At 47.6% G+C, this 15,911-nt stretch overlaps 7 protein-coding genes across 7 annotated transcripts; 3 read left to right on the top strand and 4 right to left on the bottom strand.

Annotated features, from left to right (window-relative positions):
* Positions 1-235: 235 nt before the first annotated feature.
* N7478_000167 (uncharacterized protein) lies at positions 236-727 on the top strand (the record flags this gene model as incomplete). The annotated part of the gene is made up of 1 exon (XM_056916383.1): positions 236-727. The coding sequence occupies one exon, from the start codon at positions 236-238 to the stop codon at positions 725-727; it is 492 nt and encodes a 163-aa protein (XP_056784263.1).
* Positions 728-3,769: 3,042 nt separating this feature from the next.
* N7478_000166 (uncharacterized protein) lies at positions 3,770-4,624 on the top strand (the record flags this gene model as incomplete). The annotated part of the gene is made up of 1 exon (XM_056916382.1): positions 3,770-4,624. The coding sequence occupies one exon, from the start codon at positions 3,770-3,772 to the stop codon at positions 4,622-4,624; it is 855 nt and encodes a 284-aa protein (XP_056784262.1).
* A 1,003-nt stretch (positions 4,625-5,627) lies between these two features.
* N7478_000165 (putative tannase) lies at positions 5,628-7,391 on the bottom strand (the record flags this gene model as incomplete). Its single annotated transcript, XM_056916381.1, has 1 exon — positions 5,628-7,391. The coding sequence occupies one exon, from the start codon at positions 7,389-7,391 to the stop codon at positions 5,628-5,630; it is 1,764 nt and encodes a 587-aa protein (XP_056784261.1).
* Positions 7,392-9,020: 1,629 nt separating this feature from the next.
* On the bottom strand, positions 9,021-10,350 carry N7478_000164 (uncharacterized protein; the record flags this gene model as incomplete). Its single annotated transcript, XM_056916380.1, has 2 exons — positions 9,021-9,698; positions 9,754-10,350. The coding sequence occupies 2 exons, from the start codon at positions 10,348-10,350 to the stop codon at positions 9,021-9,023; spliced, it is 1,275 nt and encodes a 424-aa protein (XP_056784260.1).
* A 982-nt stretch (positions 10,351-11,332) lies between these two features.
* On the top strand, positions 11,333-12,535 carry N7478_000163 (F-box protein; the record flags this gene model as incomplete). The annotated part of the gene is made up of 1 exon (XM_056916379.1): positions 11,333-12,535. The coding sequence occupies one exon, from the start codon at positions 11,333-11,335 to the stop codon at positions 12,533-12,535; it is 1,203 nt and encodes a 400-aa protein (XP_056784259.1).
* Positions 12,536-12,784: 249 nt separating this feature from the next.
* On the bottom strand, positions 12,785-14,086 carry N7478_000162 (FAD-dependent oxidoreductase; the record flags this gene model as incomplete). The annotated part of the gene is made up of 2 exons (XM_056916378.1): positions 12,785-13,877; positions 13,932-14,086. 2 exons carry the CDS (start codon positions 14,084-14,086, stop codon positions 12,785-12,787), a joined length of 1,248 nt encoding a protein of 415 aa, XP_056784258.1.
* A 553-nt stretch (positions 14,087-14,639) lies between these two features.
* On the bottom strand, positions 14,640-15,539 carry N7478_000161 (uncharacterized protein; the record flags this gene model as incomplete). Its single annotated transcript, XM_056916377.1, has 1 exon — positions 14,640-15,539. One exon carries the CDS (start codon positions 15,537-15,539, stop codon positions 14,640-14,642), a length of 900 nt encoding a protein of 299 aa, XP_056784257.1.
* Positions 15,540-15,911: the final 372 nt, after the last annotated feature.

The following is a 15,911-nucleotide window of genomic DNA, read 5'->3' as shown; positions in this document are numbered from 1 at the left end:
GTCTCCAAGCTCTCCAAGCTCTCCAACCCCAGACTTACTGGCAAGATCTCAATATACATTTGTTCTCTCGCGAGGTACCCCACATATACAAATCTACCACCTTCAAACGTCTATCTAATAAGCTCCACAGAAATCGCAGCAAGGCTTGGAGTGCCCCGCACCTCTCGCGCCTGCAATGCCAATCTACTTCGCGACTTCGATCTCTCACCACGCACCATTCTCCCCCCTCGTAACAATGCCTCCCGTCATTATTTCCATGCATTACAACGAGATGATGCTCCCTCCATTCGTCGGCATGGCCCCCTTCCTCATCAGAGACACACGTCCCCGCCCACCAAGCACAGACACAAACCCCGGCCCCGTGAAAGGGCTCTTAATGACCACACGCGAAATCTGCATAAACCTCTATGAGATCGCGGTTCTTCTGAAAGACATCATTGTTTTATCCGGGGAGATCATAATTAAGGCCGGTGAGGTGATCGTAGCAGCGATAGACCTTTGCGAAGTGATTTTGGGTCCTGATCCACCTGGTCCGAGGCGTGATAATGTTCCAACACGACGACGGGATCCTCCTCCTCGTCCTATTTTGCGAGGACGGAGGAATTCGTCTCATATTGAGCAGGTTCAGACAGTTCAGACAACTACTACTACGGCTGTTGTGGATGTTGATGATGATCGAATTAGACGGGGGAGGATCTTTCATGTTGATTCTGATGAGAGAGTTTAGCTGGTCTATCTCTGAGCCGTGGATGATTGTATGGCGAGGCCAAGTCAATCTCACGAAAAGAATATCGCGACTCTTATGAAGCGCTCGAAGGTATCGTATTTCGTACCGATATCTACAGATCATCTGTCAATAATATTTCACGAGTATGAATGGTTTTCATGATAGGTCGTGAGCATTGGAGCAGCATCATGCTTTTAATTAACCCCAACAGTATTTTCAACTCCGATATCATATCTCACCTCTGTGATTGGCTGAAAATCTCATCTCATCCCGCTCTCAGCTCTCACTCTTGTCCCTGTGCTACCTTACCGCTGCAGGGCAGTCCGCTATACTCGTGAAGAGTGGGAAAGCATTGCCAACCTGAGCACCCGAGTTGGTGTGGACTGCTGTTTACGAACAGGCCCAGGACAAGTTCAAGGACAAGTTCAAGGACAAGTTCATGTTCAAGGATACATCGACTTGATGATGTCCCTCAAGTCACAGACAGACTCTATTGCTGCCTAGCACGGCCGAAAAAAAAGCCGCGCAATCGTTTACATTCCACCTGTGATTGTTGCGGGCATACGTCGACACGGGTGAGAATTTATGATTTAGGCCCCGTCCTAATTGCGAGGACCTTCTGGTGGACCTGGCATTTTGACAGGTGCAGAGGGTCTTGCGAAGCATCCTGATTCGTAAAGCATGTCATGGACATGAAAGAAATCTCTTTGTTAGCAGCCCAGGAATCAGTGGTTAGAGCTCCTAATTTTGGGCTGTTGGACTGCGGAAACCAAGGATATTCGGTTATTGGGAGGGTATAGCCTCCTGTATCTGTATACTCCTACCTAACAAAGACTACTGGAATCCCATCTTTAATCCTATCACACGGATTGAGAGCCACTTCACAATAATATTAATTATGGATAACAAAGTGCCAAGACTCGACGTAGAGATTTATCATCAAATGGGACCTGTATACGTAGTATCCTATCTAGTGCGGTGTATACGTATACGTGGCTAGGATGGATACTGTATACCCAATGCCGGGAATATACTATGATGCTTTAGGCAGACAGAATGAACATGATTTCCCATCTGGCCGAATGGCGGAATTAAATTATTCCAGTTTGCTTGTTGCTTGTTGCTTGTTGCTTACGGTATACTAGTCAGGCATTATAATCAGGCATCAACTGGGGACATTCATGGTGCAGGTCAGCAAGCCAGGTGCCAACAAAGAGTGTGTTGTCATCATCGTGTTTGCCAGCTCAATTAAGTTGAAAGAAAGAGTGAAATTATGCTGGTGCCTGTGTAAATATACAAGTACAGAATACGAGGACTCCATATACATGGCTGTGCTACTAGAAGATCACGGAGGATTCCGTAGGCCGAGTGGATCTGCTGAGCCTTCCCGCTTGAAAATGACGCGGCAATGACAGAACAAGAACATCGTGGAGAATGTAGAGAATAGATTGAATGGGGAACAATAGTTTGGGAACTATACTCGATTATTTGATAACAGACCTACTGCTTAGTAGGTAGTACGTAGGACATCTGGAGATAATTCAGGGGATTGTACATGTGTGACCGTGACCGTGACCGTGACCGTGACCGTGACCGTAAGGGCTGAGTCATGTGTATAATAGAGCACGCACAGTAGAACACAGTATAGCAGCACAGCACATTGGATGTACATTCTACTTTCTGTATAATTGGGAGACAAGAAAAAAAAACAAAAAAAAGAAAAAAATGATTAAAATCTCTGCAATTGATTTCTCTAGTTCGGGGCTTACCCGAAGCTGAGATGTATAAGGCAAAAAGGGCAAAAGAGAGAATATTTCATTCGCCCACTGGCACGTTGGACTGATCGGATCCCATGGATGCCTGTGCATTCAGGGACCAAGATGATCTGATTGGTCCACTGTCTTTCCCAGTTGCCACCGCACAAAGAACCTGTCGTTCCTGAACCTTGCAGCGTGTAGATTGGGATTGACACATGGCAATTGATCCGAGGGTCCAGCAACTGTGGTTCAGTTCATTATTGGATACTATTTACTCCCCTCAAGATGATTATTAAATCGAGTCAATTAGAATTAGAAGTAGGGTAAAATAAAAATAAAATAAAATAAGTTACTTCTAGATATTCTGACTTCACACGGTAAATATCAACAGTGAAACCGATGTGTTACGAGAATCCAGGCCATGGCTTCATGGCCTCACTTGGAGGGCCGCCTTGCCATCCGATAAGCCCGTCGAGGCGCTCAAGTCTCCAGTATGGAGCACTCCATATCCCGTAAATGACGAGTGATACTCCTGTAAAGGGCATCCACATCTTCAATCCCCCATTATAACTGGTCCATACTAGCTCCACTGTCCCAGTCTGGCGGAGTTCCGATCTGCCCATCTCCACTAAAACTCAGTTCCTGGCGCCCAAATCAAACACAGAGAAACCGTTGGCTTTGATCCTTCTCCCCCTTTTTCGCACTATTTCCCAGCGAGATCCAATCATAATTCGAATCCCGTGGATTGTGCATCGCGGGAACTCAGGAACAAAATGGGGCCTGAATGGCTCGGAAAGGGGGGAAGACGTGGGCTGTAGGCGTCTAGACTATCGAACATGGGGCTTTGGGGCGTGTTGGAAGTGTTAATTCTGTTTTATGACTGGTCGATTACTTGTTGTACCTGGCTCGATGCTTATGTGTTTCAAGTTTTTTTTTATTCCATTTTTGTTTTTCTTTCACAGTGAATCTTCGGGCGAGACTGTTTCCCCACCTGGAACATAAAGAGCTGACGACTTCTGCCTGCTTTTCCCTTTTCTCTTTTTTTTTTTTTTCCCTCTTCAACTATCTCGATCATTCCCGGTCCCTTCACTCTTTACAATTTTGAAATTGAGGCTGAGCCTCCTTTCAATAGCCAATCATTCAATATCGCTAGTCTGTAGAACAGATTTAGCCTGACCGGTTGTTTTTCGTCACTCTCTCGACTCTATCCCTGTCGATCTTGCTCCATCAGATCAATTCCCATCTCGTCTAAACAATTCCACCAATTTCAACCTCAATTCCCAAAATGCGCGTTATCGCTGCTCTTGGCCTCGCGGCTTTGACCTCTATGGTCTCTGCCCGTCCTCACGCCCACGGTCACCACCACGCCCACCAGGAGCGTGATGTCCAGGAACGTGACGTTGTTGTCGACTGGGTCACCAAGGTCGAATGGGTTACCGTTACCGATGAGGTTTCCCCTCCTCCTGCTCCTACCACCTCTGCTGAGCCAACCACCACCACCACCAGCGCTGAGGTGACCCCCACCAGTCTGGCAATCCAGCAGGCCGAAATCCAAATCCCCTCCAGCTCTTCCAGCTCTTCCAGCTCTACCAGCTCCTCCAGCTCAGTCGCAACCGTCCAGCCAACCCCCATCGTCACCCCAACCTGGACTACCTCCTCTTCTGTGGTCCCCAGCTCCACCTCCGACGTGATCGAAACCGCCACCGCTACCGGCGGCTCCGGCGTCAAGATCGAAAACAACCTCGGCCAAACCATCTACATGTGGGCTACCTCCAACCTGGCCGGAGAGATGGACACCATTGCCGACGGTGAATCTTACACTGAGACCTGGCAGATTAACCCCGATGGAGGCGGTATCTCCATCAAGCTTGGAACTACCTCTGAAGAACTCTCTGTGCTCCAGTTCGAGTATACTAAGGAAGATGAGACTATCTGGTGGGATATGTCTTCTATTAACCTTGACAAGACTTCCTTGTTCGTTCAAAAGGGTTTCTCCGTTACTTCTAACGATGCTTCTTGTTCCACTGTTACCTGTGATGCTGGCAATGAGGATTGTTCCGAGTCTTATCAGCATCCTAATGATGTTGATACTCGCTCTTGCACTTCCACTGCCGCTTTCACTCTTAAGCTGGGTGTTTAAGTTTGAGTTTCAATCTGAATCCGATTTTAAAATCAGTTTGAGTGCTCGGGTGTTTTGATCCCTGTGGTTGTTCCATATCATATGTTGTATGTGTCATTATGTCACATTTTGTCTCACCATATGTTTATGTTTCTTTCTATGTGATTTACTTGAAGAACATTTTTTTCTACTGAAACCGTTTGTTCCCGAAAGTAAAAAGCTTTCTTTTTTTTTCTTTCCAGCTGGAGTTTATAGACAAGATACGAATAGACATGATTTACGCATTGATCCAACTCAACTCTCATCATTCTATTCAGGATCTGTATATATGCTGTAGCTGTATGTAGTTCAAGTTGAAGAGTATGTAAGATGATTTAAGCTCTTCACAAGCATTTGCTAGTTACTTGGCGACATTCTTGGGCGGTTGATCTCCGTACATTCTTGGGCTTGGTATGACTCCACTGCCATGTGTTACTTTGTAGGGGCTCTCTGTGAACGTTGCATTTCAAAGTTATAGTTAGTATATTCTATTAAGTCAGAGTGTTATATTGATATTTCGCGGCAGTTTGATATGTGGTTCCTCGTATCATAAGTTCATAACATTGGAGTGTCCGTGGTGAGTTTACCCCTGACTCCCCGGATTGACCCCTGAAAACCCGATCGCCCAATTAATGGGTGCTTACGCGTTTTTTACAGTCGATCATTACTACCCATAGCTTAATAGTATAATAAATAACAAAATCGATAGTTACTGTTAGTCTACCGGTAAAACGCATCTTTGTAACGGTGAACGCGAGTTGGTAGGGGCGCGTTCAGGCTGTACGTATAGCAATAGGAGGTTTTGATAATGAAGTTAAAAATCCCTTCTCATTCGAGCATTGTAGACTAGCAGTCTAATCTTGAACACTCGGTCCATTGTTAAGTTAAATCAAGTATATACATCAAATAAATGAATGACATTCGACTCAGCTGTCTCCAATACCGCGTGCTTCAGCTTCCAGATGTACTGTATTGTACTGTACATCTAGTAAACAGGCACCTTGAAAGCAGGGAACTCATAAGTCCAGCTCTCATACGAAGCCTTGTCAAAGACACAGTCAAAGGTAGCGTTGTTCTTCCACAAAGGACGAGAAGGCCACTGACACAACATCTGAGTCTCACCCTCATACTGACCAGAAGAGACAGTAGAGTTAAGACGAGTAGGCTGAACACCGTTCTCAACCCAGTTAATCATAATCTCCATGTTATCCTCGGGGTAAGGTCCAGGCTGCAAGGTGTTAGTGCCGCAGTGAGCAGCGCCAGGAATCAGGTAGAGCTGGTACCACTCCTTTAGATCGGAGACGGCCTTGGAGGTAGAGACGCCGGGGTACATGATCGACTTGACGGATTGCCAGTAGTGAATTGATGAAGCGGTGGGGACACTGGGGTCTTGTTCACCGTGGTAGTGGATTAATTTACCACCTGATTGCTGGAAGGTGGTAAGGTCTGGAAGGGTAGTTTGGAGAGAATCCATGTATCGGACCATAGCGGTGTTCATCCATTCGACCATTGTGTCGTAGGTGACTCCTTCGAGGGTAGAGAGGTTATCAAGGTCCACAAGTTCAACGAACTTGGTAACAAATTCTCCACCGAGAGAGGTGATATCCAGCTCCCACTCCTTGGTGTTGTTGTTCCATTGTGTCGCGGCGTCGCTGAACTCAGCACCAATTTGCCAGGATAGATATCCGCGCTCACCCTTTGAGTTGTGGAGACCGTCCACGATAGCCTGGGCAACGGCTACATCCTTCGCAGAGACGGAGCCAGATTGTTCGGGCTCGTAGCTGGATGTGCTTCCTTCGGCGCGCTTGCTGAAGCCAAAGCCGAGGGACGTGGCGGTCTCAGCGGCACAGTAGTACTTCTCACCAATGATAGAGGACATGTTGAAGTTAAGCTTGCACAGGTCGGAACGGGCGATGACGCCGTCTGTACGGCCGTCGAGGGGATCGCAGGCGGCGATTGTGGCGTTGACGATCTTAGCCAGAGCACAGGGGGGAGGGAAGTAGCCTTGTGTGTGCTCGACGAGATTGGGGTAGAGGTGGTTCACCTGCTGTTGGCCGTAGCGGAAAGCAGGGGCACCGGTAATAGCACCGTCGTATTCGTCGCCGTAGCGCTGGATCTGGGACATACCCTCACGACCACCGTCGGAGCATCCCTCGTAGTAGGTGTAGAGCTTTGAGCTGGTGGAGTCGCCGTAGAATCCCTTGGTGAAGTATTTGCCTAGCTTGGTCATCTCACCGAGAGCCTGGTAGCTGAACATGTATGTAGCGTCCCAGTTGATAGACCCGTTGCCCTTCAAGTTAACCTCGTCATAGGTGATACCGTCTAGAGCATCGTAGCCAGCGGAAGTAGCACCTGCAACAGCACCGTACTCGAGACCACCGGTTGTATCGGTGTTGAGGGTGTAACCACCACCACCGGCGACGTAGAAACGCTTCTTGTAGTCGGATGGCTCGGGGAGAGCATAGTTGACGACAACAGTGTCATCCTTGCCGGGGTGGGTGTAGGTCACAGTGACATTGCAGTAGTTGTATGTCTCGCTAGAGCTAGAAGTGGTACCCATTGCAGAGCTGCCGCTAGCATTGTAGACAGTGTTGGCGGTTGAGAGGGAGGGAATCACATTAATACCCAGGATAGTGCCATTAGCAGGCAAAGCAGACTTGACATTGGCAACAGTGCACACATCAGTAAGAGAGGTGGCAGAGGCAGCGGTAGCCAGGGCCAAAGTAGAAGCGCCCTTTTGGAGACGCATCTTGAGTCGAGGAATGAATGTGGTTCGGAAAGAAGGAAAGAAAGAAAGTGGATTGGAGGAATAAAGCGATGGTATTCAGCGAAGATCTCTATCTTTATAATTCTGAGCCTTGGGAGCGTTACGTTTCAACTGCTCCTAGGGCAGTGCCAAGCAGCGGCCACAATACCTGTTTGGGAACAAATAACTCAACCTACTTTGCTGATCTCCCGGATAGATTGAATCCATATCATGAAACCCAGACGCTAACTATGGGGCGGCCAGGTATGCCAAAGCTTCCTGTCGTCGTCATCTCATGGGACACGGCCCAGATCAGGGTCCATATGTTCCTGCAAAACAGGAAATCGGTTAACAGCAGAGAAAATCCACGTGTAGAACCGTCTACCAGTCTCTGGTGTCTGGTACCGCCGCGCCATTATTGCCATCGAAGGAATAAGGTTCTCACAACATGGTATAAAATTGGGTACATGTATGATGACCCTGGTGTGAAGAATGCGCCCACACTGGAGGGCATGCAAAGACGGTGGGGTCGTCAATTTTAGATCATATTATTTCAACATTAACAAGGCGTTCACACTCAGATTGAAAATCATAGGAATGTGCTATCGTAGATACCCAGAGGTTAAGGTCCGGGTAAGTCTAAGCCCGGCTTAGCTAGGGATCTGCAGAGGCTAATAGCGCGGAAGTTATCACAAAATTGGAGAGTCCGCGTCACCCGGTAATATTAAGCATATTCAGTGGACATGGGCAGACCACATGCCAGGGTTCTCGTAGGGACAGGGCAGACTTTGAATCGGCATATTCCAAGGTATTTCCTTAATTTGAGTCGGAAATTTAGAAGAAAAAAGTGGGCGCGAACAATTGGAGACCCACTCATCGACCATGCCAAGTCTCGCTTGGATCGATTTGCAGCAGTTCTCGAACAACGGCGTTGATCAGTTCCGGATCATATGCCTTTTCTAGTGATGCATTGATGAAGATAAATGAATGTAGATATTTTTTAATATATTATGATACCTCCTGGTGTGCAGAGGGAGCAGAGTATCCTTTCATTGCGGTTTTTTATTTGGCCGGAAGGGCTGCGTAGGCGTATCTAGAGTCCCTAGATCCGGGATCATTTCGGAGATGCCGCGCGGTGCTGTCATCGCATCCACCCCCAATTCGTCACGGCATTTGTATTTTAAAGTTGCATGGGGCTGGATAGAGTCCTCCACTTATCCGAGTGGGAGACCAATGTTATATTAAATGCCGATTTCAGTATCTAAGGATCGGTGAATTTTGGCTCTGAAAGGAGCTGCCTGGCAGCCAGCCTTGCGTAAGACATTAAATGTCATCGGGATCAATTGATATTTGGAAGTACGTGCTGCTAATTTGAATTATACATTGCATAAGTCTCTTGCCAGGACCTCGGAATGCTCACAATATGTATTTCTAGTTCAAAAGCGTATATATTAATGACATCATTGGCCAATGGAGCGATTAATGCACAGGAGGGATATCAAATTCCGAACAAGGAAAATAAGGTACAGAGATATTTTTGTGTCGTGAAAAATGTAAAACAAAAGAAAGTCATCAAGAGCGAAAAGAATATATAGAGAAAAACCCCGAAAACACAATGCCTTCTTGATATTATCACTCCTCGTCAAATTGATCGGCCCAAGTGCCAGTAACTGGTGACATAGTAGCCTCGAGGGTTTCCATTGAAGGAACGGGCTTGACAGCTGGTTTGGGCTGTTCAAGGGTCTCTGACTTCTCCGGCGCCTTTCCAGCAGGTAAAGAGGGGAACTCAGACTCATCCTTCACGGCAGGTGTCTGTGTCTTTGAATTTGTTTGCTCGGACGGGCCCTTTGAAGATGAACGGTCTCCGCGTGGACCTCGAGAAGGACCACGACTCCGGCCACCACGTCCACCACGGCCGCGACCGCGACCAGGGCTACCTTGACCTAGATTACCGGAATCATCTGATCGACCTTCATCGAAATCCCGTCGTGCAACACCAGATACACCGCCGTGCATTCCTCGACGGAACTGGCTGCCACCACCTCGCGGGTTGTAGTCCTCCTCTTGTTTCTCCAAATCCCACTCGCGGCCCGTCTGAGATTTCAGTTTACGCTGTCGATTCTGCTCGCGCTCGTTGTCCATTACCTTCCGGTGAGCAAGTTCTTCGCGTCGTTTCTTAGCTGCGACCTGCTCACGCTCCATGAATGAAGCTTGGTCTGCTTCTGCTCGGGCGTGGGCCGCGGCTTTCTTAGCGGCATTTTCTTTGGCTGCGGTGATACGTTTTGAGAGCTCTTCTTCGGTGAGTTTAGGCTAGAGTTCATAATTAGAATAATCATGTCTTGTGCAAGAAGATCAGTATGCTCACCTTTCTAATTCCTCCTGTCGCACTGCGATCACCACGAACGGCTGGAACACGTTGCGCCTCGGCACCGTTCCCTGTCTCACTCTTGCTATCGTCATCTTGAACAGCTTGTGTCTTCTCGCTCTCCAGCGGTTTTTCCGGTGTATCATTTGTGGCGTCTTGGCTTATTTCAGGCTCCGCCGGTGCTACGGGCGCTTTGCTCGGAGGTGTAGCTTTGCTCGGAGGTGTGACCTTGCTCGATGGTGTAGCTTTGCTTGGGGGTGTAGCTTTGCTTGGAGGTGTACTCTCCGCTGGCTTAGAATCAGCCCATCTCGAGTTCTCGAGACCACGCGGTGTGCCGCCTCCGCCCTTCCCTCGATTACCACGTCCCCGACCACGACCTCGGTCACTCCCACGACCCCGTTGCGAAGGCTCCCCACGCGGAGAAGACTGTTTCTCAGCCTGTGACTTTTCTTGCGTTGGCGAAGGCTCCGGCTCCGGTTCCGGAATCACAATCACCTCCGTCTGCACTTGCTGCTCCTCCGCAGAAACAGGTATGATTTCATCGTCGAACAGGTCATCTGCACCGCGAGTTTGTGCAAATTCGTCCATATCGGCCATCGCTGCAGTCACGGGGGAATTTATCTGGTACGAAATCGACAATTGAGTAAGTAGGAGAGAATCTGTGGAGAGCGCGATTCCGGGGCTTTGTTGCGGCTTTGTTGCGACAGCCTCCGAGGGGTAGCTTCTTTTGGGGGCCGAGAATGAATGATCCGTGCGGAGACTAGGGGCAAAACTGGGTCTTGGTACTATTAGTGTTTGTGGGTCGTGAGTCGTGAAAATATTGAGTATTGAAGCAGGAGGTTTCCTTAGCAGTAAGGAATTGTCATATGTGATTATGTAGGTGCAATGACCTGGTTGCTGTTACTCAATGGAGCGCAGGCCCCGAGCGGTGAGTGCTATCAACGGGTTTTTTGCCGATCAATGTTTCTCCGCCTCCGTGACGTTTGTGGAGATTGAGGATTCCACTTGCCTCTTTTGACCCTGTAAAGATGCAAGGGTAAGAAGGCATTACAACTTGAAGAACTCATTAGTAGTCTGGATGGAGTGTTGGAAATCCCATCTCTCTGCACTTTCTGTCTCGCTGTCCAGCACCCACGATACAAGCTGAGCAAGAATTCTGTCAAATGCACCTTCCGAATTGTCTGACAGAAAAGGTGCACCTTTTATATAGGTAGTTGATGACGATCCCGTCATAGCAATGATGATGACAATGCATATATAAATAAATCCCGTGGGGACATCTGGAGCATTCATCACCTGGGCAGCCCCTTCAACTTGAATCGGTTCTCGCCATAAGGCAAAGGGAAGAGGAAGCCCCCCTTTGCAAGTTGAACAAACTTGGAAGATTGTTTGAAGACCTAATCATTAATGTTGTAGTCAATTTCAAAACCGTTGCCATGTGACCCACAAATATCATGTGTATTATGTGATGTACCTATGGCCCCTAACAGCCCCTGGATAGCCCCCAATCGTCTACGGGGTGTCGATTGAAGATGCAGCCTTCGCTCAGCAAACCACCTGCTTCCTTCTAAACAAGGCCATGCCATCTTCGTGTTTAGGTGATCTCCCTGTCGAATTATTGCAAGCGATTGCATCTCGGTTGGCGACAGAAGATCTGTGCTCGCTTAGGTCATCCAGTAAAAGGATCTATGAGAGCACTCAGCACAATTTTCGCTGTTCCTTCTTCCAAAAACTGCAGATAAACCTGTCAATAAACAGTCTTGAAAGACTGAGAGACATAGCAAATGATTCAGAGCTAGCACCGCATGTCCACACTCTTGTCGTGAAATTTGTCGACGAACCAGAGGACAAACTTGGAGAGGGGTTGTCATGGAATCGACATCCCTCCGGTTATCTGCTACCAGAGGCAGGTGTTCAGCAATGGACCGATGTTCTGCGCTGCCTAGTGAATTGCACGTCATTTCACCTGATTCGGGTGGGCTGGTCTGATGAAGACACATGTCTCAACTACTTCACGTCCACAGACATCATAACGGTTATTCTGAATGGTATCATCAAGGCTCGCATCTCGGTTCGAGAATTCTTCGTGGATTTCATACCTGAAGACAGACAGGGTGCCAATGCACTCGATGAGAGACGCCTCAATGTGCCTGATCTTTACAGACCAGAGTTCATCGCTGTTTGGGCCAACTTGCAAGCTCTTGTTTTGAATTTCTCGATGGAACAAATCGAGATAACCGACTGGATCGACCCAATGTTTCGGCATGCAACTGATCTCCGTAAATTGACAATTAAATTTGATAGAGGAGATGCACAACACGCAATTATCGAGCGCCTCTCCTCTATCGAAACGCCTTCCCAACTGGAAGACCTCACACTGGAAACTGTGACTATCCCGAAAATAAGTGAAGCGAGCTTCAGCAAGCTGCTGTGCCAATATCGCGACAGTCTTCATGTCCTCAACATGCGACAAGTAACCTTGGATGATCCGAGTTGGAAATCTGTCTTTCGAAAGGTAATCGACTTTCCTTTACTCCAAAGCTTCTCATTCAATTTTCTCAGAGAAGACGGTAAATTTGTCCATTTTCCTATTGCATCTACGATCCCGGTGACAGGACAGGTCACAGAGTTTACGTTTCGTTCAAAGGTTAGAGGACGAAGAACTATTAATACGTGTGTCAGGTGTCGGGGACCGAGTGCGAAAGCCACTTTTCAGAAACTTGTTGAGTCGATGGAGGTAGATAGGCCATCATATCGGGCGACCAGAGCAACCGGTGAATAGCGCTTGATCTAGTATCTAAGGGACTTATTTTCAACAGTTAAGATTCTAGCACTTATAGTGACACTACGAAATGAAATTTGAACCAATTTTGGGTCTGGAATATACTAGTAGTAACGATAAATTTCAAATTTCAACTGCTCCAAGTTATAAAATGAAGTGCCAAGCTATATGTATTGCATTCGTGGAAAAGAGGAAACAAAGTCTATTATTAGTCTATTTATCTATTGAACAAACTATATGTTCTAACTTTTAGAAAGGCTTGCTATACAAGCCATCAAAGGATTTCTTTAATGCCTCAAGGTCTCCAAAATGGACAGCAATCTGGGCATCGCGCTGCCGACAAAGCTCCAAACCTCCAGTCACCACTCTGTCTTCTCCCATCTTTCGAGCACCTTTCACAAGGGTCGAGGTACGCGGTTGTCGAATCCCTGCAAACTCTTCGAAAATCTTTGACAGGACTGCGTAGTCATCAAATTTTGCATCATTTTTCACTTGAGGGAGAAGACAGCTAAGGTGATAACAATCTTCTAGAGCCTGGTTCGCACCCTGTCCTAAATGGGGACTTGTAGGATGCGCCGCATCACCAACCAGCACACAGCGCTTTGAGAACCAATCCTCCTTGTCTAACGTGACACGATCGAACAGGCCAAAGGATATAATTCGCTCTACATCCTTCACCAACTCCAACACGACTGGCTCGAACCCTTTCAATTTAGCCTCCAGCATCCTTTGTCGATCTGCGAGTTCCTCCCCACTGGCTAGCTCCCATGTTTCAGGCTGCTCACTTGCTTGCGGTAAAGTGACTGCCCACGAGGTATGTGTTGTTGAAATTGGATAGGCGACAACATGTACACCGGCTCCGTACCAGTTATACAATGTTCCAGGGTTCTTGGCAAGTGTTTTTGGGGTTTTCGAGATTCCACCGGTTTGAGTCAAACCAGTGAAAGTTGGTGGTCCTTCATCTTTCCCGGCTTTCTTGAGGAAAATGCGTCGTGATGCTGCCTTGATACCATCACAACCAATAAGAAATGCACCTGTCGCAGATTCTCCATTGCTAAAATGCGCAGTAACAGAGTCGGAACCTTCTTCGATGTTGATAAGCTCGTATCCTTCGTGGAGCTCGCTACCTCCGTCTAGAAGCATCTTCTTCAACCGGAGATTGATAGTCGTTCGTTTGATACCCACTGAAGGCTGGCTGTATTTGCCTACAAACTCTGCTCCGAGGCTATTGTGAGCCAGTGTCTCGCCTGTATCTGTTCCATGCCAGAAGTCGGATATTGGGAGTGTCGCGGTTCCTTCTAACAGATCATCGATTCTTCGGACCATGTTCAAGACTTTCATTCTGTTTGGTTTATGTTAGTAATGGGTGCATTGATTGAGTGAGGCTACAGCATACCCATTTGGATTCAGCATCAGTGATCCGCCAGCTTCTGCCAGTACCTTGACCTTCTCATATACGACTGGTTGGTAACCTTTATCTCTGAGAAGTATTGATAGAACTGGGCCAGCAACGCCGCAGCCAATAATAAGGACTTTCGGCGGACGAGACATAATTATGAATACAATAGTCTCAAGTAGAGATGGATTGAGAACTGAAAAGATCGGATTGGAAAATAAATCGAGACGAACATATAAATCGTGTTTTCTTTATAGATTCATTGCGGGCTGTGTAGATGGGAAAGTCTTGGACCGGAGGTTGTGTTTGAGTGGAACCGGAGTATCCGCGGAGTGTCCGGTGCTTCTCTACGGCGGCCATCGAGACACATTCCGATTTTGGAAGGTGAGAACCCTGCATCTGTGCTTGACTTATAATTTTGACACATTGGATGCATTTGTAGATTATAGTTTAATTTGTCGGTCCCAACCAAATGCTGATATCAGCTTAGCAAATCACTAAGGGCTTCAAACCCCTGCAAAGACAAGCACTAAACGACCCAAACGGGCATGTGTTTCGGTGGGCGCTTGAAAGCCGCGCAACCTTCAGAGATAAATTGAACCTACATTTAAGCCTCTATTTGGCGAGGGGCGATTAGAGCTTATTTTATAAAATTGGTTCAATTCTTAACTAATATTGTGCTATCGGCATGTTACCGCGACTCTATTTTCAAAACTTATTCTTGTTATCCTGCGCCCATTCCCGGAAACTGACTGGGTCCCTCTTCGTGTACTTTTTGACGTTATCAATGGACTGTTGATACCAAGGGAGAGGGTAGAAGCTCCCCGCATTCTCTGTCTCATCAGTGACAATCCACTGGGCTACTGGTTCCGGGATACCAAGCTTCACCATTTCAGCCTTCACCTCCGGAATAGGAGTAAGAGTTGTCTTGATCTTCTTATCCAGAACTTCTCCGAGAATATTGAAGGCCTCAGTGAAGTCAATTTTCTCCGGACCAGCAAGGTAAACGGCGTGTTCTTGACATCCATTCGCCAAGATGACACCAGACACACGCCCAATGTCATCAGTCGAGATATAATCGAACACACATTCGGGGTTGGGATGCTTGACTTCTCCGGCCAAGATACCGGGGTAAAACCAGAAGACATTGCTAGAGAAGAATGCGGGGCGAATAGTCACGAAGTTCTCGATCCCGAAAACTTCTTCAAGCGAGATTTCCACTTGACCGTGCACGTAAGAAACATAGTTATCCGGGGAAATCAACCTTGGGTCTTTGTGCACAGTGTAGCTGCTTAGGAACACGATGAAGGTGATTCCTGCTTCTTTCAGTGCGGTGAGACTGCCAACCATGCGGTCTGGTTGATCGAAGACGGCATAAATATAAGCAGCCGTGGTGCCGGTTTGACGGACAGCAGCTGTAAGTGTTTCAGGTTTGGTGAGATCTGCTTGAACCTTCTCAATGGGGAGGCCATCGAGAATAGGGATGGGCTTTGTGGTATCCCGAACAGCAATGGAGACCTGGGCACCTTCTTGATGGGCTTGAAGAGCGGTGACGGAGCCAATTGCGCCCGTTGCGCCGAAAACAATTACTTTGCGAGGGGAAGACATCGTGTGCGATTTTACTAAAGGATTAAAGACAGGTGTGACAGGAAGTGGGAGACATGCCGCTTCAGAGCGAACTGTGCGGGATATTTATTCATTAATCGAGGTCTGTGTTCCGTTCCAGGGCTCCGGTTCTTCACAATTATTCTCGCCTCGCTTTGACCTTGGAGCATAGTGATTTCCCCACCGGGCTTGGTGGGGTAGTTCGTGTGGTCAAATCGCCGATCCTCTTTGGCAGGCTGGCAGTCTTGCAAGCGAGCTCGAGTGGATAATGTTTCCCGGCTCGCTTATTGGCGGATGATCGGATTTGTGGGTCCGGATAATGTGATTGTTGATGCAAGGGTGCAGCACAGAACCACCTTAAATGGATTTAAGTCA

The sequence above is a fragment of the Penicillium angulare genome, assembly GCF_028827245.1.
Source record: "Penicillium angulare strain IBT 27051 chromosome Unknown utg000001l_segment0_segment0, whole genome shotgun sequence".
Classification (NCBI taxonomy): domain Eukaryota; kingdom Fungi; phylum Ascomycota; class Eurotiomycetes; order Eurotiales; family Aspergillaceae; genus Penicillium; species Penicillium angulare.
This window is presented reverse-complemented; position numbering and strand designations above follow the sequence as displayed.